The sequence below is a fragment of the Daldinia decipiens genome (assembly GCF_022478715.1).
Source record: "Daldinia decipiens strain CBS 113046 unplaced genomic scaffold F4813scaffold_69, whole genome shotgun sequence".
NCBI classification, from domain to species: Eukaryota; Fungi; Ascomycota; class Sordariomycetes; order Xylariales; family Hypoxylaceae; genus Daldinia; species Daldinia decipiens.
In genome coordinates, this window is record NW_026054612.1 from 26,578 (window position 1) to 48,798 (window position 22,221).

Consider the following 22,221-nt stretch of genomic DNA (forward strand, 5'->3'; position numbering starts at 1 on the left):
GATGCACTGTAATCGGAAATTCGTAATACTTTTTACCCTGTTATAGAAAGCTATTGGCCAGACGGCCAAGCATCCCATGGTGGAGATATCCCCGGCCCAAGAACCTAGATAGAGAAGACATTGAAACCTTCTACCAATCTCTTGCACATGCGCCCTAGGGCTAAGACTGCGATAATCTAGCATTGACCCACGGTCCTGGTATCTAGGCATCCTCTGCATGGTGAAGACGTTATTATTAGAATCTAGTTGACGACGCGGTTAAATTCATAGATCTCCGGTAGCGTATAGCGTCGTCCTCATTGCGGAGAAGATTTGGTTCTCCCCGAATAACCCCAATTTAACCGGTTGGTGTTTATGTTGGCCTGAGTTAGCACGCCTTGGCTACCCATCTTCAAAGGCTTACTTACGAAAGCATCACTCATCCCCTAACATATCACAATAGTAGTATAACTATGTTAACTTACCTAAAATTGGGTGTTTAACAGTTTCGACTATACTTACGAGGTTAATCTCACTCTACTATCATGCCGCATCATATATCGTGAGACATCAACTACCGACTTATATGTTGGTTAGGTATCTTCATTTTAATAGTTCAAATGGGACGACTTAGGTAAGACCGCTCAAATTATCTGTGTCAACATTCGTGAGAACCTTTATCAATCTTTGTCCTACATCTCAGTAACTTTATCCCCTAAGTGAAGGATGTAAGTCCCCCTAGCAATACGGCAGATCGGGATTTGAGCAGCTCCCAGCAATAAAGCTCTGCTTCGTCTTCTCGATATCCGCTTCAAATATCATGGCTGAAGGGTCAACGATACGATCGATTATATGTACCAAGCCCTGGTTTACATGATCAGTCTTGCTTTGCATCTCTAGTCACGTCGTAATCCACCTTATAAGGTAGGTACTTACATTTGTCACGAGGATATCTGCTTCAGTCACAGTAGCTGCTCGATTGAGCACGAGCTTGTTGTCGACGACCTGCGCTCCGACATAGAGAAACGTTCCTGTCTGTACTCGAGTGTAATTCGTGGAAAATGAAGAGACTTTGAGTTTTGAATTTGGGATATAGTGATGCTGTACTAGATTCCCGAGCCACCATTTCCCCTTCGGCGTTCCCGCGAACGTATTGAAATATTCTCCGGTGTGGTCGAATGCAGCATCTGAAGGGGCGAAGAATGTAAAGTTCCATGTAGGTATAGTGTTGAAAGCTTGCGTGAAGCCTGCTATTAGGTTAGAACGATATGGCCTTCTTGCATTGGAACCTTAAGAAATGGTAGACTTACCTGCACTTTGCGAAAGAATTCGTGCAAGGGAATTGAGATCGCTCCTCGAATTCACATACTCAAGCAAGGAAATAGAGCCCACTGGCCTTGGTGGCTCATATAAGTTTCCAGGTGCAGCTCTATAAGATAGGGGAAGTCTGTCATTGCTTTTAGCGAGCACTAGACAGTTAAACAATAAATATACAAAGATATTAAGACTGTACATTGCTTTTTCGCGACTGAAGTTAACTGTGTATCTAGAACTAATAATTATTGGGCGCTGCGAGGAGAATAAATTACCTAAAAAGCAGTCCACAAAGATATGCAAATTGAAGCTTTTCTCTTCTGGTGCGCGTACAATTCAAGCGCGCCTATACGCCAAGATAACTGACGGAGTTGTATCGGGGTAACTTCCGGCGTTTTGTCCGAGAACCGGGTGGGTAGTAAGTTCCCGGAGCGGGGGGTATGTATGCATCCCAAGAATCGCTGGCATTAACCTAGACACACAGACACAATAACTTATTATAAGAAATAACTCATAAGATTATAACGTAACGAAGAAGAAGAGTCTAGTTCTTTGGTAATATTGTGGCTGTATGGGCTAAGTGTAAATTGCCTATCTATCACAGCTATCCCGACCCATGTATTAGGTTAATTGACTTGAACTAATAACGTCCAACTTCTCATCACGCCGAGACGTAATTAACATGATCCCTTTACTTTTCCAGGCCCTAATTATTGCTGGCGCAGAGGCTGCGTCGAAGCCACAGATGGGTAGGCAGATTGCCGTTAATTGATACTTTCTGACCGGCCGTCCTAACATTGAAAGCAGGATGGAATTCTTGGAATACATTCAAGGCCAACATAAACGAAAGCCTAATTCAGGATACCGCAGCTGCTCTGGTTAAACTAGGTCTGGCGGAGGCCGGTTATGAATATGTAATGATAGATGCCGGCTGGCAAGCCGACACAAGGGCAGAGAACGGGCAACAGCAGGCTAATGCGTCAACATTTCCTTCTGGAATCAAAAGTGTAGCTGATTATGTCCATGATCTTGGGTTGAAACTTGGTATATATAGGTAGGTTCGTTTTAACGAAGATCTGTTTCCATCCATAAGCACTCACCCACGCAACTAACGAATCGCTTTTCGGCTTTAGTGATTCCGGCATATACGATTGCGACTTTCACCCGGGTAGTTGGGGCTATGAGGAGCTCGACGCGTACACCTATGCGTCTTGGGGGGTTGATTATCTGAAATACGATAATTGCGGTGGCTTTCAAGCTGGTACCATCTCCAGTCAAGAGAGGTTCCAGAAAATGGGCCAGGCGTTAAAAACATCCGGGAGGAACATCTTCTATGCTCTGTGCCAATGGGGCCATCAATTCCCTTGGTACTGGGCCGACCAGATTGCCGATTCATATCGAATGTCAGGAGATATCTACGCATCCTTTGCATCCGACAAGTCTGGTGTATGCCAGACGGCATATTGCCTGAACACAGGTTATGCAGGCGTAAGCGTCCTAACAATGATTCGTAAGATGAGAGAGATCTCTCCTTTCCAGAAACTTGGATCGTGGGGTAAGCTAGAAATAATAGAGATCGCATAGCCTTTGGGAAAAGCTACATAGCTAACGCATGTTTATAGCCGATATGGACATGCTGGAAATTGGCACGAACACCATGACCGAATTTGAAGAGCAAACTCACTTTTCATTTTGGGCTGCTCTTAAATCACCATTGATTATCGGTGCGGATATTACCAACATATCAGAATCATCGCTTGTGATCTTGTTGAACAAGGAAGTCATCGCTATATCCCAAGATGAATTGGGTGTCGCCGCCACTTACATCCCTGATCTATCCACTGAGGGATCAATACAGGTTTGGGGAGGTCCACTGAGCCATCAATACGTTGTGCTCGCTCTCAATTATGGTAAGGAGACGGCAAACGTCGACTTGAAATTGCAAAACCTACCGGGGCTGGATCAATTCTGTAATAATACCGAGGTCAAAGTCAGAGATGTATGGGGCGGAAAGGATTTGGGAAAATTTACGGAAGATGTCCGTCTGGAGGATGTAGCCGTACATCAGACGAAGGTCTTACTCATATCTTGTTAAGAGATAGGGGTATGAGTATAAAAAGAGCCGGTGCCCCTGGTTTGGGACACATCTGAAAGCAGTATTAGTAAAAGTTGCTAGGAAACCAACGTCAATGCATACCTAGGCAATATGTTGAAATAGTATATAAACGCGCTTTATAAGAACCTAGCTTATCGTCTTATTTCTACGGAATAACGGCTCAATGCCTTGGTGAACAGGCCGGGCACGGGACAACCATAAATTCAACAACGGTCATTGGACTCAATATGAATCTGGAAAATATCAATCCTCCCTGTTACCCCAATCGAATCGCACTGTCCGAGGAACATAGCCGCTTCTCATGTGATTACCATCTGCTGCCTCCTTAGATAGTATGATCGCCATCATTTAAGATATCCTTACGGCTTGGATATGACCACTATGTGAAGTCAATAATTATTATTTTCTGTAATAATATGAACGAAACGTGGAATTTCAACTGATAATAGCGAGATAAATAATGAAAGGGATCGTTGTGCCACTTACTATAAGATCACCCCACATTGGATGGTCAGTCGAGAGCTTCCCATTGCCTACAGAGGTACTGTTAGCATGAATCGAGCTTATTGAGGTTTTGGTACTAACCGGCCTGTTCACCACCAGCTGCATCGTGAGATGACTTGGCTTCTGATACGTATGGCGCGTCGAGGCCTCTCTTGATGACATATTGATAATAGAATATCTATATCGTCAGCATTTGAAATACTAGAGAACTAGGAATGTGAGAAACCTTACATCCCAGACATGTGGTCCGCTAGCAGCGCCACGACTAATATTTGAAGGCATACTCCAAGGGCCGCTGACTAGAATTGCTTCGCACCGGTAAAACTTTGGGTCATATGGCACCTCATAAAATAGGTTGTATTTGGCAGTATATTCCGCCCCCTTGAGGATTAAGTTATCATGAAGCGAGTAGATATCATATCCCTGGGACTGAACCACTCGAGAGGCTTCGGCAGCCCAACCGAGCGCTGTCATGGCATGACCTTGATCCCTGCCAGTTTCGGCGCCCTGTCCAGTCTCTGTGTGCCAATTTCCGAGAACGCCGGCGCATAAATCATTCTGATATGCATTAAGTGCATAGTTATACTGGGAAACAAAAGCGAACGTTAATCGCAATGAATAAAGGAGGTGCCATGTTTTACTCACCATTGAGACATCGTCAAGGTATACCGCAAACGACAAGAGAGCCTTAATGCTAGCTAGCCCATAGTTAGCCTGGCCGATTATGACAGACTGTCTTGCAAACAACCAGTAGAGCTGATTAGAGAATCCCGACGTCCCCGAAGGCTTGGAACCCTCTTCAACCCATCCACCTTCCCATCTCATAATCTCTGCGGCGTTAACGAATAGATCACCGTCTAAGGCTACAAGGAGGGACGTATCAGTGCCGATCACGTCTGTTAGATTTGACCCCCAAGCGTTTAAGATCGCGGTAGCTGTATCCCAATGGAGCTGATCTCTGGTGATGTACCACATGATAGAATTCTGCCATGCTGCTCGGGCATCGTTCGAGAATATTGTATAATTGCTGCATGATCCTCGACAAATGACTTGTTTGGGTCCTTGCATACTATACTTGATACCTTATCAGATGGAAGAATGAAGTTGTGAGGGCTTAGCTGAAATTCTTACTTTAGAAGCCGAGTATATATCTGCACTAAATTTTATAAAGGCTGACGCGTAGGGTTCTTTATCCTCTTCAACTCCGATCCGCATACGTTCTAAGTCATCGTGCGTATGCCATATGCCAGGGTGGACGAATTGGCCGATTCGAGTTTTCATTCCTGGAAACGCGGGAACTGTCGGAATAATCCCATTCAGAATGGGCAAACCGTTCAACCCTCCCGTGGCCATCACATTTTGGAAGAATAGAATGATGAAGATAGTAGCAATGAGGTCAGCCATAGTTTCTGATTTAATTAATACCTGAGCACGCGAGGTCGCATCTCATCTACTAGTATAATCGAGACGCGAGTATGCCGTATCGCGAATCGTCGATTATTCGTCTCGTCAAAACTAAGATGAGGCCTTGCTGGTAGCATATTCCATACTAAGGGGTAATCCCATTCCCCTTTTCCATGAGCAACGAACCCTATGGGGTTCTCCGCATGTTTCCCCGGGCCCACAATATTAAAAAAGGGGTTAACTCCCGACCTGGAGATTCGGGCTATGTACCGGACTGTGCGCCGGCAATAATCCAAAATCTCGATTGGATTCGGATTATCATAAGACTGCGAGTTCGCAAACTTGCGCGGTTTGTCGGCCCAGACCCTTTGACATGTGATACTCATCGCACGTATTAGGACACGCTGGGATTTATTGCTAGCAACTGACTAGTGGTCTCATTGGGCGGTAGAATCTAACAATTAACTTGAAGTGTGCCGTTATCGACGGTTGAGACTATTGTGGTACGCCAACAATTCATTGCATCTTTTGCCTAAACTAAGAAAGACCGGTGTTTAATTTTGGAAGAGGATATAGCCACATCGGAGGTTCCAATCGTTGAGATGGACCAAGACGGGGTCGGCTCTGCCCATGGTGGTAGACCACTAGTTAGCTCTCTAACATCTCTCTAGATGTAATCGCTTCTAATGTCTTGTATCATAGAAACGTAGCCGAAGCGCCTGTGACGGCCATGAGCAAGCTCTGAGCTATCATAGTGCAACAGCTTCGAGCCCCGGGGGCGTCCTCAGGCCAACCAACTCGGCGGGGCGACATTTCGAGAATTTATACTCTGAAAATGTGACCGCAAAGGTTTGGGGGGTGGCCCAAAGAGCATTTTCAAAGGTAAGTAAGTATAACGACTTCGACCCAACTGCTGACACCTAACACAGTCAACACCACCAACCCTGTTCCCCGAATATACCAAACCCGGAAGCGTAGGGTATGTTTACCGCGAGCTAGAGTTCTGGACCTCTGGATTCTTCCCTGGGTGTTTGTATCTCCTTCTTGAGCGGCAGCGGAAATATGCACACGAGGTCCGCCGTATAGGCCAATCATCTACAGAATATGAGTTGCATGAACTCCAGCTGCAGTAAGTATCGATTAGACGCTTTGAAGTGGATGAAATATTGATCGAAGCAGGTTCGCATGCAAATGGTGGACAGCTAGCCTCTACCAAAACGCGAAATTGAAGACCACACACGATCTTGGATTCATGATTGTGCCATGGGCCCGGGCGGCTTGGGAGCTCGAGAATGACGTGAAGGGTTTCGATACTGTGATTACAGCGGCAGAAAGTTTGATGACTCGTTACAGTCCAGTAGTAGGATGTATTCGATCGTGGGATACGTGTATCACCAGGAGATATTCGTTTCAGGATCCGGATAAAGATTTCTTGGTTATAGTAGTAAGTGATAGAATCTCCCTAACCTTGGAAATGGAGACTGGAATCGTGGCTCATTGGAACTTCACTGTAGGATAACTTGATGAATCTTGATATGCTATTTTGGGCTGCCGCAAAGTTGCGGGATAATTCCATGTACGCCGCGGCGCTCAGCCATGCCAAAATAAGCCAGCATTGTCATGTTCGAGCCGATTATTCAACTGCGCACGTAGTCGTCTTCGATCCTGGAAATGGTGCTATCAAATCAGTATTGACAAATCAAGGGTACGCCGATGACTCCTGTTGGTCTCGCGGCCAGGCTTGGGCAATCGTCGGATTTTCGCAGACATACCATTGGACTAAAGACTGCGCGTTTCTCGAAACATCCAAGGCTTGCGCAGATTACTTCGTAGAGCACCTACCTGAAACTGCTATTCCACCATGGGACTTCCAAGCGCCTAGGGACAAGCCGCAACCTACGGACACTAGCGCAGCTATGATAGCTAGCTATGGAATGCTGCTGATTCACGAAATAGAAACAGCTGCTGGAAGGTCGAGTGCATATCTCCAGCACGCGCTGAGAATCATAGAGGCCGTTTGTGCTTCTCATATTAACCATCCGGCTAAATTTGTTGTGCAAGAGGAGTTTGTCGAGACACCTGAGCTAGGAAGTTTAGGCGACCAGAAAACGATGGCGGTTGACATGGGAAAGGGCGCCGAAACGATATTGAACGGTGCCACAATCAACAACTACGAATTTGCTCCGCGCATATGGGTGAACCACGGTTTGGTATATGCGGATTACTTTTTTCTGCTTGTGGGAAATAAACTACTTGAGATGGGCCTTGGGGAGAAGCTCGTTTTAGCTAAAGGGTTCGGAGTCACGCAGGGAAGAAGATATTCCCCCGTCGGTGATGTATGGAGGAACTGAAGGTAGGCTGGAGTCATCCCTTCATACCATGTTTTTTGTAGTCTACCACGATTAAATTTAGATAGGTTTACCCCAGCATTCTAGTGGATCGCTTCTATAGTTTACACCTTAAGGTGGCTCGCCATTATTCATAGGCTCTGAAAACATGCTTATCCTCTGTGTAGGTAGGAAGGGATGCTGTAAATATGCATTTAGATCGTCGAAGTCAAGCATGTCTGAGCTTCCGAAAGGCATTCTTCCAGAACTTTCAGGATTGTCGACTTGTAAGAGAGGACCATGCGTCTGTAGTGAGGCTAGCGCTGGTGAATGTACCTCTGCATGGACCCTGCTCGGGTGGTCTGGCTGGAACGCAAGCGGTAGAGGGGGGAAGGCTAATGTAATGCTGTCAGGGGAAGCATCGTTATTGGATCCGACGGTGTTTGCCTGAGTGTTTCGGATAGCCATGGGACTATGTATATTGTGAAGATCGGCGTGATAGTTTAGTAGTTGGTCGGTATGAATCGACACTGGTACCGGCGCGTCTTGTTCTTGTTGAAGACTGACATCCTCTGAGTACGCGGGCTGCCTGATATCGATTGCGCCGGGACCCTGCCGTTGGGCGTGTCTGAGACGCATTGCAAATTTGGACGCCAGATTCTCTACGAAACGCGGACCTTCTTGGGGGCGCCATGGATTCCAACGATTAGACATTTTTAAGAGGCTCTCGACAAGAGACTCGAACTCCTTTAGCAACGGTACTTGGTAATAGGACGCATGGGCTAAAAGCATACGACCGCAGATAAATAGACAAAAGGCAAATTGCGGGTTTGTTGGTGATGTAGAACCTTGTAAAAACTTCTCCGTTATAATAGCAACTTCTGTAGCTGCGGCTAAGCAGGTTTCGGAACTTGAAGCACTGGGTAGCCGTATACGGCTATTTTGCCAATCGGGTAAAGGGTACGCGATGCTTTGATGAAGCAAGACTACTGCGGTGTTGTGCGTAACGTGGGCCAGGGTCAAATTTGGGTCCATGATCCCGTCCTGGTTTAGAACGCAGGCTTCCCGCCACTGCTCAGGCAGGTATAGCTTCCACCTGTTAGATGGTATTAGTTGACACGGTAAAAGATCAACACCCGTAAGGGCCGCAAAACATACTGGATCAAACGTAGATCTAACTGTTTGAATTTCATCAGCCATACCTGCACCTCGTGCATCATAGAGATGTCGATAACCTGTTGTAGGAAGAACGATGTCACAAGGTTAAGGCTTTCCGTCGCTTCGATGCAGTAAGCAAATCCGCCGAGAGACTCTTGGGATTCTTCGTCTACTCTTGCCGATGGGAGCATACCGTTAACAGAACCAGCCTGATCAGCAACGCCGAAGTAGGGTGTAGGAGTCTCCAGAGGCTCCCCTGCTTCCCACAGAGCCCCTTCGCAAGGTAAACGCATTTTCACATCCGCGCTTGTTAATGATAAGTTCCAACCAGTCGCAATACTGCAAAAACGATCCAATTGAAAGATATTCCAAAAGACTCGACGCCTCTCTTCTCTCTCGCTCCAATTACGCGCCGGCGGAAGAAAAGCCATCCTCTTAATCATAGCTTTAGCAGAAGTAGCGATAGGCTGATCATCTTCCTCGACACTAAGTTGTAATTGTTCGACAGTCCGGGTCATAGAGCCGACTATAGACCAAGCCGAAGGTCCGCGACCACTCCCAAGAGTATCGAATGCACATATGATTAGAGCTTGCAAATTCTCCACCGAGAAAGACTCCATGCTTCGAAGCAGAACAGTCTGTCTACTTCTCTTAGCATTTCGCAGTTTCTCCTCGACGTTTCCAAGGCGGGCATCATCTGAGAATCTGGAGCATAGCGAGACGATAGCATGGAATATAGTCGTTAAACATGATCGTTTTTGATCTTCAGCCATACGCTGGCGGAACAGCCGGACATGAAGCATAGGGATCCATGGATGAATCTTCGCGAAGTATATTTCAACTAATGCATCAACTAAGTCCTTCGGAGGTAAATCTATCTCATCATACTCGGTGGGTTTGGCCCTATCATGGCCTGCTATACTTCTCCGGGTTAACCGGTTTCCCCATTGGTTAGAGGCCTTTGATATGGGTTTGTGTTGCAAAGAATCGGTAGATGCTATATGCGTTAAATTCGACTTCACTTGCGCGATGTGATCTTTCAATGAAGAAGCAGGATCGCGAAGGCTATTCGAAGGGGAATCGATATGCCCACTAGCTTTATTTTCTAGGCCACTCCATAGTTGCTGCCATAACATACTCTGTCCAAGAAACATCTGCTCGAGACTCGCTATTAAGAATTAGCCCGGAAGGGCGTTGCTTGTATGAAATAAGATGACAAGGGATTCAGAAAAAAGAGTGACGGGCGAGTAACACACCAACTCTCTGGCTTAGATTCTCTATGGCACCGGTTCTCATTCCAGGTTTAGAGCGTGTATCGTCGTAGACACACTGGGTTCCTATGTTCGCGTTAATATTTAGATAGGCGAGATGACGCGCTTGAAACCGTGCACGCGGGTAGCCCTACGATATTTGACACAAACAGAACACGGTTGTTGTCGGGAGCATTTTGCTTTCTTTTTCCGGCAGGACTGGCAGCTTCATGATTCATTAGACCATATTCAGACGAATAGTTACCAGTTAGCAATGTAATGCTTACGCCGGACCCTCAACATCGTCGTCGCGTGAGATGCGTCTCCTCTTGGAACGTTGCTGTGTCTCACCATCCGCGGAAAGACTCGCGTCGTCATCGTCCATGTTGACTATTTTTTTTTCGGGGAATTACTCGTACACTCGAAAAAGTACCAAATTATATTCAAGGTATGCTCATCATTTTACTAGATATACGTAGTGTACTCGGCATATCAAACACGACGAGAAAATTGAATTGACCAGAGGTAAGATGAGAGGTCAAGGATTAGTGGAACCATTCCCTTTAATTTACATTGCTGTTTAAAGGGTTACTAATATACTAATAGGTGAATATATGTTTTTATTATAAACCCATACTGCCATATTAAGCTTTAAAAGGGGTTATTATTTATCCTACTTGCATACATAACCCTTTTAAAGTCGTTTTGTTTGTATGGCGCGTTTTCTATTATCAACAAGGAGGTTGACGGGTTTATATAGTCTATAGCAAATGTCCACATGACTCGCAAATAGCACTTCGCGAACATATCGAGTGGCTTTCATGTTTTTTTATTTTATATACCCTTGTTGGATACTTCGATTTCCACTTATTAATAGTATTCGCCTTCCCTTACACGTACCGATAATATATACTAGCCAGTTTCATCTTCATCTTATGTATCCCCACGGGGTTGATCGTGGAGAAATCTATATTCGGGATACCCGAACCTTAATCAATCGAGACTTGAAATCGCAAATCGAGTCGCCAAGGCACTTAGCATGCTGTAATAGAAATTTTGGTTGGCTCAGTATTATTATCTAGGTCCAAACCGTTGGGGCATATGCTTGCACTGTCGTGGTACGCGGAGGCCGGGCTATGTCCCGGGCTTCTGCCCGCCACCTACCCAGGCATTGCCTACCAACACGACGAATAGATCTCCCATGATTCCCCGGTCTTGTCAGCCCATTCTCCGCGTTAGCCTACCCTGGATTCTGAATCTCTGCTCTGGGTCAAGGGGTACATAATTGCCCACTGCTTGATCGCTCCTTGTCTCTGGATATTCCTCAGCGCAGTCTCCATTCAATGTAATACACTGGCGGCTCTTTACCACCATTGAGACGAAATGACCAAACCTGAAACGCAGGGCGACATGAGCGCCATCACTTCCGCGGAAGATGACCGCATACTAAGTCATGTAGATAGAGACAGCGAGGTCAGAATTTCCCCTTAGATCCGCAGGTTACTAAAGCTTACAGTCAAAAGATTGAGGCATATGCCGGCACAGCTGGAACACATATTGACGATGAAACCAACAAGAAGCTGTTTTGGACGGTCAATAAGCGAATCTTAGCTTGCATGCTAGGAACGTACTTTTGCCAATCTTTGGATAAAGGAACCCTAGGCTTTGCGTCTGTTATGAACATCAAGGTAGATGCTAATCTTCAAGGCCAAGACTATAGGTAAGAACTAACCTACCTATATATAACCCTGGTCGTGTTGATGCACTTACAGTATCATCTCCTCTTCAGTTGGCTAGGAACAATTTTGTATATGGGTGTTCTCGTTGGCGAGTACCCTACGAACCTGCTTCTTCAAAGACTTCCCGTCTCAAAATATCTCTCTGCCAACGTATTTTGTTGGGGTATTGTTATTGCTTGCTCAGCTGCGACGCATAACTTCGGGTCTCTAATGGCCGTCCGCTTCCTTCTTGGCATCTTCGAGTCATGCGTACAGCCAGCATTCATCATCATGTAAGTCAGGAAGTATGACCAGGATACAATGTGAGATTAGGGTTAACCGTATGATAGGACTTCTATGTGGGTAAGATATAACTAACCGTATCAATCAATGATATGTTGCTCTTAGCTAAGGGGCGATTTGCAGTATACTAAACGTGAACAATCCATATTAACCTCACTCTGGTGTATGTAATACTGAAACTTCTCTTCTCCATTTCAATCCTTAGGACACTTATTTTAATGAGAATTTACTAATTTTCTCTATAGACTGTATGACCGGGGTCCAACTTATGGTAACGCCATTCAAATTCTAGTTGAAGCCGGGCTCTTGATTCTAACTGAGAATAGGTCGGGGGTTTAATTGCCTATGGCGCAAGTCACTTCCAAGGTCATTCACTTAAGTCTTGGCAGCTGCTCTTCCTCGTACTTGGATGTGCTACTTGTGTCTGGGCTGTCTTCATCGGCTGGTGGTTACCGGACAGTCCCATGAAGGCTAAGTGCTTCGACGAAGACCAGAAGCGGTTGATGATCGAGCGCGTACGTGCCAACGAAACGGGTATCCAAAACAAAACGTATAAGCGATACCAGATGCTCGAGACGATAAAAGATCCGGTGATATGGTGCTATGTTATGCTCCAGGTCACTTCTACCCTCGTTATCGGCGGCCTAGGGGTGTTTAGCAACCTAATAATCTCAGCGTTTGGATTCTCGTATCTTCAAACGCAACTTCTCAATATTGCTCAAGGGGCTGTAACCATCGTAATCATGGTGGGAGGGGCTTGGCTGGCGACTTGGACGAACCAGACGGCTATCATCATGCATGTCAGTACATATACCCCCTTTTCTCTATTTACTTTAACCTAATCGGAAGATCCTCGAGCTAACCTGCTCAGCTTTGGACCCTGTAAGTCAAGATCTGTATGGAACTTTGAAGACTCGCTACTAACTCTACAGTCCGGCTATCATCGGCACTGCTATCATATATTCGATCCCTCCTAGCCCTACAAATAAAGTTGGGCTCTTGATCGCTTTTTACTGCACGCAGTTCTACCTTGCCGAGGGTAATATGATCTTTTCCTTGATCTCTCGGAACGTAGCCGGGCAGACGAAAAAGTCCACGACTCTAGCCATGACCTTCATCGGTTGGGCCGCCGGTAACATGGCAGCTCCCCAGGTTAGTATTGTCTAAATGCCCAACTCATTGAGCATGAGCGGGCATACATGTGCCTAACAATTATCACGTAGATTTTCCAAGAAACAGACGCGCCTCGATACCAGAAAGGATTCACTGCCCACTTTTGCCTGTATGTGTTATTTAACCTGTTTTTAATTCTCCTCCGAGTGTTGCTTGTCCGGAGGAACATAGTTAAGCGACATGGTGCTTCTACGATAGTCACTGGGGAATGGGAAGCCAGCTCGAGCAATGACGAAAAGATCGAGCACACCCACGCGTTCGACGATTTGACGGATAAAGAAAATCCCGATTTTAGATACGAATTATAGGTGACATATGTTTTAGATTGGTGGGATGCCGCTATAATGATAAGGGACGTAGTTATCATCATTTATCTCTATATATTCTAAATGTAATGTCTAACCTAGTTTACTCTGGTTTAAGTCAGAAGCATAGCTTATTAGGGCCAGTTTGTTAATCAATATCTTTACTAAGTTACGGTTATTGTTTTAATGCTTGACTAGCATACAATATAGTTCTCTGCTGCATACTCTCCTGCCAAAGGCTCTTGTTATTACTATTATGCATTCATATGGCAATGTTGAGTCATCTGTCTTATTCTTAACCAACAAGTATCCAAGTATTCACCAGCCAAATGACATTTAGATTATTCCAATAAGGCACCCATAATAGAATCATTCAGCTCTACGTCGACTCTCGTTTTTGCTTTTCTCGTGTGCTATTTCAAGCCTCTCGTTTAGCGCTTTCAGTTGTTCTTTGGACATAGATTGGGTTTGGGGAAGGTCGAAAATGAGTGTTACCGCTTGCTCTGCACGATCTTGCTGCTGCCGATCCTGTTGCTGCCGATCCTGATGATCTTGTTGTACTTGTTGTGCTTGCTGGCATTGCATTCGCTGAAGATGATCCAACCATGAGTGGTGAGTTACAAGACCTGCAGATATGAGCTCGAACTGCTGCGCTAGATAGGTATGAAACTCTAGCCACTGAGGGGACCGTGGATCTACGGAAGAGGTTGTGAAAGCAAGCTGTCCTTGCAGTTCTTGGAGACGTGCTGCTAGATCATTTGACCATTGACTGATCATGAGGAGCTGAAACGACGGGTCCACTTGCTCCTCTACATGGGAGCAAGAAGCCGCACAGCACGGTTGCTGTTGATATTGGCTGGCCAATGGGAAAGCCATCGGGAGTACTTGATTATCCTTAGGATATGTTGTACTTACGAGTTAAGTAGAATTTGCCAGGGTTCGTTTGGCTTAAGCACTTTAAAAAATAAACTGTCTGGGAGACTCTGGAAATTTACGATTGGGTAGTGAAGATCGTGCAAGAAGATTCTAATACATTATGTATTTAGGTAGGTAACCAGCTGTGTTTATTAAAAGATTTGGAGACATCGCGAACAAGACATCTATAGTCCAACAAACGTATTTTTCTGCAACTTGCTTCGAGAATAGCAACAGAAATTTGTTCGTTGTGTTACACCATTCACCCAAGCTCTTTCAACATTTACGCAACAATGAAATTACCTTATACTTTTATATAAATAATTCACTTGTCTAGCTTTACAACATTCATGTCATTTTGTCAGAGATACCCCTTGATGGATGTCATACGTAGAGTGAATGTTAGAAGCAGCAGCGAAGCTGCTATATAGTAGCCGTATAGTAGTATGAATCTATTAACGCTTAACCTTCTATCCTCTTTCGAGGGCGCTTCGCGCCCCCTTATATAATATGTGCTCTATGTAGATCTATGCCTAATTCATACTAGTCTCACTTATCCCCTGACACATTTGCACATACTAATATAGCTCCACGTGAACAAGCTGAATAAAAGCAAATATTAATCATGTCACATATAAATACGAGGTAGATTCTCAAGAATCGCGTTCTATACGTTGGATATCTTAAGAGTTAGCCACTAGTGAATCGTATGGCTTCTCTTCCCAGCATAAGTAAAATATATATAGCTCAATACGTGCTAATTTTAACACTAGATAATATTGAATTTCTCGCGGAGCTCATTGGGTAATAATACTCAAATACAAGTATATATGCAATGCCGCCATCCCGACTTGAAGACTTATATAGACCAAAGATGTACGCCAAAGCAAACCGTCTAATCCGATACCATGTATGCGCCGCCTCCCTTAACGCCTGCTATTTAAAGCCTTTGCCATATCAGTTCGATCACCTGATCGAGGTCATCTCCATCCTTAGAAGTATCCGCAACACGCACATACAACTGCCTTAGATCCCCACTCTCCGTAAACTCGGCTCCTCTCAGCTTATAGCTCTTCTTCTGATCCGCGGGGTAGGGTTGCCTGAGCGGACCAAGGCTAAAGTCGAAGTCTTTGCTGTCAGCTTTACCCCACGTGCCCTCCATCAATTGTAGGTTGACCGACTCCACACCGTCTGGGTATTTCACAATAGAAAATCCATTTGAGAACACCGTATCATTACCGAACCGCCAGCGCTGCAAGAAACAATCTCCACAAAGCTTGGCAGATTTTGCCATCTTCTCGACAGGTGCCTTATACCAACTTTTCCAATGATGAAGATTTAAAGGCTTTAATCCAGCTTCGAAAAACCCGCTAGCATCGTCCCTTAAATCCTGCTGGTATAGACCTGGTAGAATAGTGAGCTTGGCTTTGGAGTTAGAGTATACACAGTCCCGAAGGATAGTATCTCCCTCTTTGGTAGTTGCGTCGTGGATACACCGGAGAGCTTGGTCACTAAGCTTTTTGGCGAGCGGAGCCGATAGGAACGCACCAGCGCCGCCGAACGCCATGAAACCAAAGCTCCGGACAGACTGGAAGTCTTCTGAGAGAGCGCCGACGTAAGCATCGGTCTTGTGATCCAAAGTGGCGAGACTGTCCGAGAGAGGTTTCAAATTCGGGAAGAAAGTATCGTCGTCTATGAGACCATACCACTGGGTATCGGGACTATCTTGTTGGAGCATATTTATTAGGACAGCAAAATGATTCTGCGATGTCGAGAAGTCCCCACTAATAGGCCTCACCAAAGTCACATCGACATCAGCTATCTCAAAACTGCGCTGTAGTCGCTTTATATCTTCAGGCGATTTCTCTTTAGCATCTGTGACGACGGCGACGAGCTTAGCGCCAGTACCAGAAATCCAATGAGTGAAAGGGACGATCGAGTCATTGAGACGTTTGTAATCTGTCGCCACACCGAACATAAGGTGAGCAAACGTGGTCTTCGGATGAGGCTTCGGGACAACTAATTTGATTGGCTCAAACTGAGGAATTATGACATTTCCGCATTGATATAGATCGACTTCTATCTCGCCTTTAACAAGAGGCTCTGTGATGTTGACGACATCGTCTCTGTTGACGGTATCGGAAAATATGGGCTTGATGTAGCGGCGGACGTAGTGCACGCGCTCGGTTAATTCCAGATCGATGCTAGAGCGCACCAGAAACTCTAACTCTTCAGAACAGAGCTTGGGATCAGGAAGCGGTTGTTGATGCTCCTCTTCTCCAGATCTGTCCCCTGCGGCAGTATCATCACTGAGGATAGTGGGCTGAGCTGGCGGTTGAGAGAGTGCATTGCCATTTTTTAGCTTCCAGGCTGGCTCTTCGTCTTTACTAGTAGGACTCGGCGTAGGAGTAATGATAGCCGGGGTTAAGGTGCCAGCAGTAATATCTGCTGCTACGACATGGTTGGCATCTGACTGCCCCTCTGGGGTTATTGCATCTTTGATCGGAAGAATTTGAGGATCCGCCGCTGGATATGAGGGCGGGACACGATGATACAGATGGAGGGTCGTATAGGTGACGAGGAACAAAAGCACGGCGCTGGCGAGGACAAAAACGCGGGGGACCTTGGATGGAAACATGGGAGAGCCCTTTTTCTCTTTATCACCGTAAGGACAGCATAGCTGAGAAAAGTAGGAAGAATAGGAAGAGAACTAGGGGTTCTTCTGGATTCCAATGAGAAAAAGGCAATAGAAAGGATACCTAGTGGAATATTCTACTGGGGACGGGAAAGATTGCATGTAAAGAACCGAAGCCTAGGGCGGGATACCGTACAACGAGATAAGCCAAAGGAAGACGAATACATACATAAGGTAAGAGGGGAATACAAATACGTATGTGTGGTACGAATCCAAAGAGGCAAGAATCTACTTTTAGGTAGATAGGAATTGTGGAATCTTTGAGGGATGGAGAAATGTGAGTCGGGGAGATGAAGTACGCCAAAAACTACATAGTACGACGACGATCTTGGACGAATGCATTCCTTCCTCTAGCCGTACGGTTCTTTCTTCTTACATGCCTACACTAATAAGGTACATATGACAGTAGCTGAAGCATTCAAATTGAAAGAAGTATCTAACGTTTATACCGAGGTGCATCAACCTGACTTAGCATCTCAGCTCATATATACAGATACATGTGTAAGTACCTATAAGTACCTAATGTATGTACCTACGGTAGTTCCCTTCAATTTCTTTCTACATTAGGTAGTTGTCAGTGTATCTTCAACGGCTGAAAAAAGAAAAAGAAGATGACGCAGTTGTGCAGTGAAATCAACTTGAAAACAATCAGTCCAGATTGTGTCGTTTTCCTCTAGCTCAATGCTCGCGGGTCCGGCCCTCATTTTCAAGCCGCCCAGCGTTCCTTTTATCCAATAGACGGTTAGTAAAGACGCCAATGCGAATCGGCGTTGAGCATGGCGCAGAAATTTAAGCCGTTCCACCCGATATCTCCACTAACTTTCCCTGAGCTTTCGCTAAGAATCTAATAAGATCAAATAGGACTGCAGCGTCATCCCTGTCCCGCTTAACTAGTGGGCGCAAAACCGCAAGATGCATTCGTTGGTCGTGAACGCCAACCAAATAATTCTTATCGCTCTTCTGCCGTCCAATATCCTATCAAAGGTACACAGATCGACAAATGCATGATATACCAAAACGTATGACTGGCGGTATTAATGTGCTTCCTTACCTAAGGTAGGTATACATGGACAAGCTCAAAGAAACATGTATAATTGACACGTAATGAGGGAAGAATATTCAAGGGTACAAAACCGAACTACGAATGTGGGACGCGTCATTTAGACTTACGATATCTATACGATGTAGGTAGCAAGGTCTACCTACTATGAAACTTTTAGTACTATTCAATTCAGAACGTGGCCTATCCGAATCTACGTGCTTAATAGTCGCAATAGAGTCTCGAGTAAATCGACGGCGCATCGGATAGAACGCGAATAGAATGCGAACCATTTTACGAATCACGACATGTTCCCACCCTTCTTCATAGGCTATTCCAAGTTAGCGTCACCTATGCCTGCACACACATGCAGGTACCTTGGCAGTTTAACACCATGAATTTTGAAGCTATTATGTACATTGTTAGCACTGAGTTGCTGGGGGTACATATCGTATGTACAGTCTGGGTACAACGGCAGAACGGTTGAATTCGAAGATCGACAACACAAATTGATTTGATTGCGGAGTGGAAAACGATATGAATGAACAGAGAGTGCTGGGCAGGTTCAAAAGAGCAAATGGTAATTGTTCTTGAATATTTATTTGGTAATACCTCGCTGCGTACAGATGAGAGAACATGCAACAGCGGCATTTCCATGTCGTTTGTCTTTTGGTTATATCCAAGTCTATATTAGCCTTATATACCATACCACTCTAACTATTAAATGAAAGTTTAGTCTTGACAGCTTGAAGCTTTTATCCCAAGCACTTTGGACGATACTTCAGGAATTTCAAGTAAGACTACGGTTGACCATAGTCACTGCCCCGGTCAACTGTATAAGACTTATAAGACTTACATGAGACCACATGGCCCCCTTGGAGAGTTGGCTTGTAATAAAGTGGGTGTTATTGTTATGTATACCTAGGAGGTACTTTAAACCCCCACGGCTAACAAAAACCACATCATCAATCCTCTACCAATTCAAATTCAGATTACAACTTAAGAGCAGAAAAACAGTAAAAAGCGGAAGGCTTAATATTTTGGCATAAAACTATCAGAACGTATCAATAGATCTTTCGGCCATCCGGTGGGAGCTGGCAAACCCCCTAAACGCATACTGAGCCCCTATTCCTGAAGTGTAAACATAGAGTTTCGTAAAAATAGTAGCCTATGCTGTCTCAACTGCGGCAGAACCCGCATCTAAATCCTTTTCCAGTTCGACAAAACACAAGTTGTCCGGCAAATTCAAGCCCACGAACCACTGACGCGGAAACTGCGTCAACTCCCCCGTCTTCCGATAGCCGCAGCGTATGTACCACAGGATCAGCTCGTGGCGGGAAGAAAGGGCGTTAAGTCCTAGTTTGTTGACGCTCCATCTCCGTTGACAGTAGTCCTCGGCATAAGCCAGGACCTTGCGTCCAATGCCTCCCCGGTGGTGGTGCTGGTCAACCGCAAGCATGTAGATGCGAGCAAGGTCGGCGTCGCGTTTAGAAACCCCCACAGAGCCCTTTAGGGCGCCATTTTCGTCAGTAGCCATGAGGTATGCGCTGTCCGGCTTAGTGATGTTGCTCATGATCTCCTCGACTTTGATGCTGAACTGCGACGCAAGAGTCATATCCCCTGTCCAATTTTCTCTAATGTCCTCAGCGCGAAATGCAGACTGTACCAATTGCTGAATCTGCGCCGCATCGTCTGGGGTTGCGATGCGAAATTGAAGCTCGCTATTAGACATATTAGTGTTGCCAGTTGAAATTCAATCTTCCAAGTTGGCGTAGTGTAATAAACCTCTTGTGTTGTCGATATTGAGTAAGAAAGGTTGCGTTCATCAGAAACCTAAATAGCTACTTGGATAACAGGTACCTATTAATTATATTCACTTGATTCAAGATTTTATATGTAGCTCGCGATTCCGGAGCCCTTAAAGACGTATATACAGAGGTCGTGTAATGGGAAGGGCGTATAAGGAGATGGCGGGCACCAGAGAAGAAGGTGTGGGATTTCATGAGGGGTATTATTGTTAGATCTAGACCTAATGGCCTTCAGACCCAAATATTTTCAGCCCTGATATCAATATCACGCATCCAACTTTTTTTTACATGAAGGGCGTAACGAGAGGCATTACGGGGACAATGTTAATGATATAATGAGAAGGGTTATGTTATCGTCAGTTGATACTTGATCTTTCTAAGATAGGTAGGTACCTATGTATCCTGAAATCGAATGCGATTACGCTCCGACTAAGGTCATTCGGCTCGGAAGTATCGCGAAGCTTCATAAGTTTAGACAGATGGAATTGGTTAACTAACAATCGTACTAATCGAAAATACATGATCTCGTTCTTTGCGTAGAGAGAATAATAGTAACCCTCCGGCTGCCTATAGCTCAATAGTTTCTTCTATTTGCGAGATCCGGCTTTACCCCTATCTATTATCATTGTATGATAACTATCCCACGATGCAACAATCTCTTCCATTGACCTCGGGAAATTGGTTAGAATTGGGGATGTATTACAATGGCCATTTCCCAACGCTGGATGCTCTCTCACCGAGTAGAACTCTTCTCATCTCTGGTGCTGAAATTCATAGTAGTTGGACGCCCTGACTCGATTTGCGGGTATTGAAGAGAAAGGAAATGGTCGACAAGCTTAGAAGCCGTAAAGCGCTAAGATGGGGTCCGACTTCCCTTTATACCCATGAACGTGGCGATGATGATTGATAATGGCCTGCTTCGTATTAAAGGTTGAGTCGCAACCGTATTCCGAGCAATAAATCAGTTCGGGTAAGGGAGCCCGCAGACGTGAAAAGCTAGAGGAAGGGTCGTGAGCATGGTTGTAATGGGTGGCAACACTTCTTCTGTAGTAACTGTAGTGTCGTTTGCATTCGATGCAGAAGAACCGTTCCTCGCCTTTGATAGTGATCACGCGTCCCCTTACGCCAGCAAACATGAAGGTATCTGTGTCCTCTGAGCCAGAGGGTTTCGTACTCTCATCTTCCGATGTTGAACTAGCAGTTGAAATTCTGGAACCGGTAGGGGGCTGCGAACTGTGGCTGACCATATGATTAGAGGCAACGGGGCTGGGACTGGCAGTTGATTCAGAATCAAGGCTAGGTGTGATTGGGCTGGGGATGGCATCCTTGGAGGTGATAAATATATTGCTGATTGTGTTATGTCAGTATTGTGGAAAGAAAATGATTTTGTTAGGAAATATGTCGTATAATATTGCAAGGGGTAAGTAAGAAGCTTTGTGTCAAGTGGTACTAAGACGAGCTTATTGGAGGAAGCACTAGCTGAAGTGCAAGTGACCTTAATTGAAGATAGCAGTGAATCACATCTAGCCTATCTCTTGGAAGATAAAGAGGTAGCTATGTATTGGTATTAGGGCCGAAATAAACTTACTTCATAGCAGCTCGCCTACGAAGAACACTGGGTGCCTCTGGCAAAGGTGTCCGGCCATTTTTCGGGCGGGGACAGGTAGTAGCTGTAAGCTGAGATGACTTTGTGTTGTCTTTGCTACACATCTTTAGGTGTTATCTGAGAGACCATAGAGGTTGTGTATATTGGTTGATTGCGTCGCGGAGTTGAAAGCTTGAAAATTTGTATTGCAGTAGGAAGCAGGTGTTGTATCCAGCTCGTGGCATTAACAGTGGTAACTATGGTCCCGTTGAGCTGTAGACGCGCTGTCAAGTTGCTTGGGTGATTAATTTGCCAGGTGGTCCAGGGTTGTCATTGTAGAAGTCATGCGAAAAACTCGTAGTGTTCGTACTTTACTTTAAGACAAGAAAACTATTCCCCTCCCCAATATTCCGTTACTTCATACTTTGTTAAGCCGCCACCGGATGAACTATGTTCAAGTAGTAATTATAGATGTTTCTATTCGTTCGTGTAAAGTTCTTGTTATAAATTTATATATTATTATTAGATGTGTGATGATTGCATATACATATAAGGCTACTGGGTGTTTTACAGAGGCAATGGGAGTAAGAGGAGACGTAGTAACTATTGACCTTCATTAAAGGTACCT

General features: G+C 45.1%; 9 protein-coding genes across 9 annotated transcripts; 3 read left to right on the top strand and 6 right to left on the bottom strand.

The window, feature by feature from the left end:
- Nucleotides 1–533: 533 nt before the first annotated feature.
- Nucleotides 534–1,587, bottom strand: F4813DRAFT_377889 (FAS1 domain-containing protein). The gene is made up of 3 exons (XM_049245291.1): nt 1,290–1,587; nt 916–1,226; nt 534–843 (listed from the first exon to the last, which is right to left on the bottom strand). Exons 1-3 carry the CDS (start codon nt 1,492–1,494, stop codon nt 718–720), a joined length of 642 nt encoding a protein of 213 aa, XP_049094421.1. The 5' UTR covers nt 1,495–1,587; the 3' UTR covers nt 534–717.
- Nucleotides 1,588–1,645: 58 nt separating this feature from the next.
- F4813DRAFT_377890 (glycoside hydrolase family 27 protein) lies at nt 1,646–3,442 on the top strand. The gene is made up of 5 exons (XM_049245292.1): nt 1,646–2,042; nt 2,101–2,347; nt 2,427–2,848; nt 2,916–3,261; nt 3,325–3,442. The coding sequence occupies exons 1-5, from the start codon at nt 1,976–1,978 to the stop codon at nt 3,386–3,388; spliced, it is 1,146 nt and encodes a 381-aa protein (XP_049094422.1). The 5' UTR covers nt 1,646–1,975; the 3' UTR covers nt 3,389–3,442.
- Nucleotides 3,443–3,533: 91 nt separating this feature from the next.
- F4813DRAFT_309201 (chondroitin AC/alginate lyase) lies at nt 3,534–5,755 on the bottom strand. Its single transcript, XM_049240854.1, has 6 exons — nt 5,045–5,755; nt 4,559–4,987; nt 4,145–4,498; nt 3,995–4,091; nt 3,896–3,942; nt 3,534–3,788 (listed from the first exon to the last, which is right to left on the bottom strand). The coding sequence occupies exons 1-6, from the start codon at nt 5,315–5,317 to the stop codon at nt 3,735–3,737; spliced, it is 1,254 nt and encodes a 417-aa protein (XP_049094423.1). The 5' UTR covers nt 5,318–5,755; the 3' UTR covers nt 3,534–3,734.
- A 164-nt stretch (nt 5,756–5,919) lies between these two features.
- Nucleotides 5,920–7,668, top strand: F4813DRAFT_384007 (glycoside hydrolase family 88 protein; the record flags this gene model as incomplete). Its single annotated transcript, XM_049246015.1, has 4 exons — nt 5,920–5,964; nt 6,247–6,446; nt 6,497–6,761; nt 6,832–7,668. 4 exons carry the CDS (start codon nt 5,920–5,922, stop codon nt 7,666–7,668), a joined length of 1,347 nt encoding a protein of 448 aa, XP_049094424.1.
- A 108-nt stretch (nt 7,669–7,776) lies between these two features.
- Nucleotides 7,777–10,437, bottom strand: F4813DRAFT_394671 (fungal-specific transcription factor domain-containing protein; the record flags this gene model as incomplete). Its single annotated transcript, XM_049247594.1, has 5 exons — nt 7,777–8,740; nt 8,803–9,970; nt 10,059–10,131; nt 10,208–10,271; nt 10,340–10,437. The coding sequence occupies 5 exons, from the start codon at nt 10,435–10,437 to the stop codon at nt 7,777–7,779; spliced, it is 2,367 nt and encodes a 788-aa protein (XP_049094425.1).
- Nucleotides 10,438–11,285: 848 nt separating this feature from the next.
- F4813DRAFT_309211 (putative MFS transporter) lies at nt 11,286–13,703 on the top strand. Its single transcript, XM_049240855.1, has 10 exons — nt 11,286–11,525; nt 11,576–11,772; nt 11,842–12,063; nt 12,121–12,133; nt 12,197–12,236; nt 12,319–12,344; nt 12,400–12,873; nt 12,945–12,955; nt 13,006–13,225; nt 13,297–13,703. Exons 1-10 carry the CDS (start codon nt 11,436–11,438, stop codon nt 13,552–13,554), a joined length of 1,551 nt encoding a protein of 516 aa, XP_049094426.1. The 5' UTR covers nt 11,286–11,435; the 3' UTR covers nt 13,555–13,703.
- Nucleotides 13,704–15,125: 1,422 nt separating this feature from the next.
- Nucleotides 15,126–17,607, bottom strand: F4813DRAFT_377905 (glycosyltransferase family 31 protein). The gene is made up of 2 exons (XM_049245293.1): nt 15,240–17,607; nt 15,126–15,173 (listed from the first exon to the last, which is right to left on the bottom strand). The coding sequence occupies exon 1, from the start codon at nt 17,102–17,104 to the stop codon at nt 15,407–15,409; it is 1,698 nt and encodes a 565-aa protein (XP_049094427.1). The 5' UTR covers nt 17,105–17,607; the 3' UTR covers nt 15,126–15,173; nt 15,240–15,406.
- Nucleotides 17,608–19,227: 1,620 nt separating this feature from the next.
- F4813DRAFT_377909 (acyl-CoA N-acyltransferase) lies at nt 19,228–20,173 on the bottom strand. Its single transcript, XM_049245294.1, has one exon. It carries the CDS (start codon nt 19,930–19,932, stop codon nt 19,369–19,371), a length of 564 nt encoding a protein of 187 aa, XP_049094428.1. The 5' UTR covers nt 19,933–20,173; the 3' UTR covers nt 19,228–19,368.
- A 671-nt stretch (nt 20,174–20,844) lies between these two features.
- F4813DRAFT_394676 (uncharacterized protein) lies at nt 20,845–21,718 on the bottom strand (the record flags this gene model as incomplete). Its single annotated transcript, XM_049247595.1, has 2 exons — nt 20,845–21,355; nt 21,597–21,718. The coding sequence occupies 2 exons, from the start codon at nt 21,716–21,718 to the stop codon at nt 20,845–20,847; spliced, it is 633 nt and encodes a 210-aa protein (XP_049094429.1).
- Between the last annotated feature and the right edge of the window lie 503 nt (nt 21,719–22,221).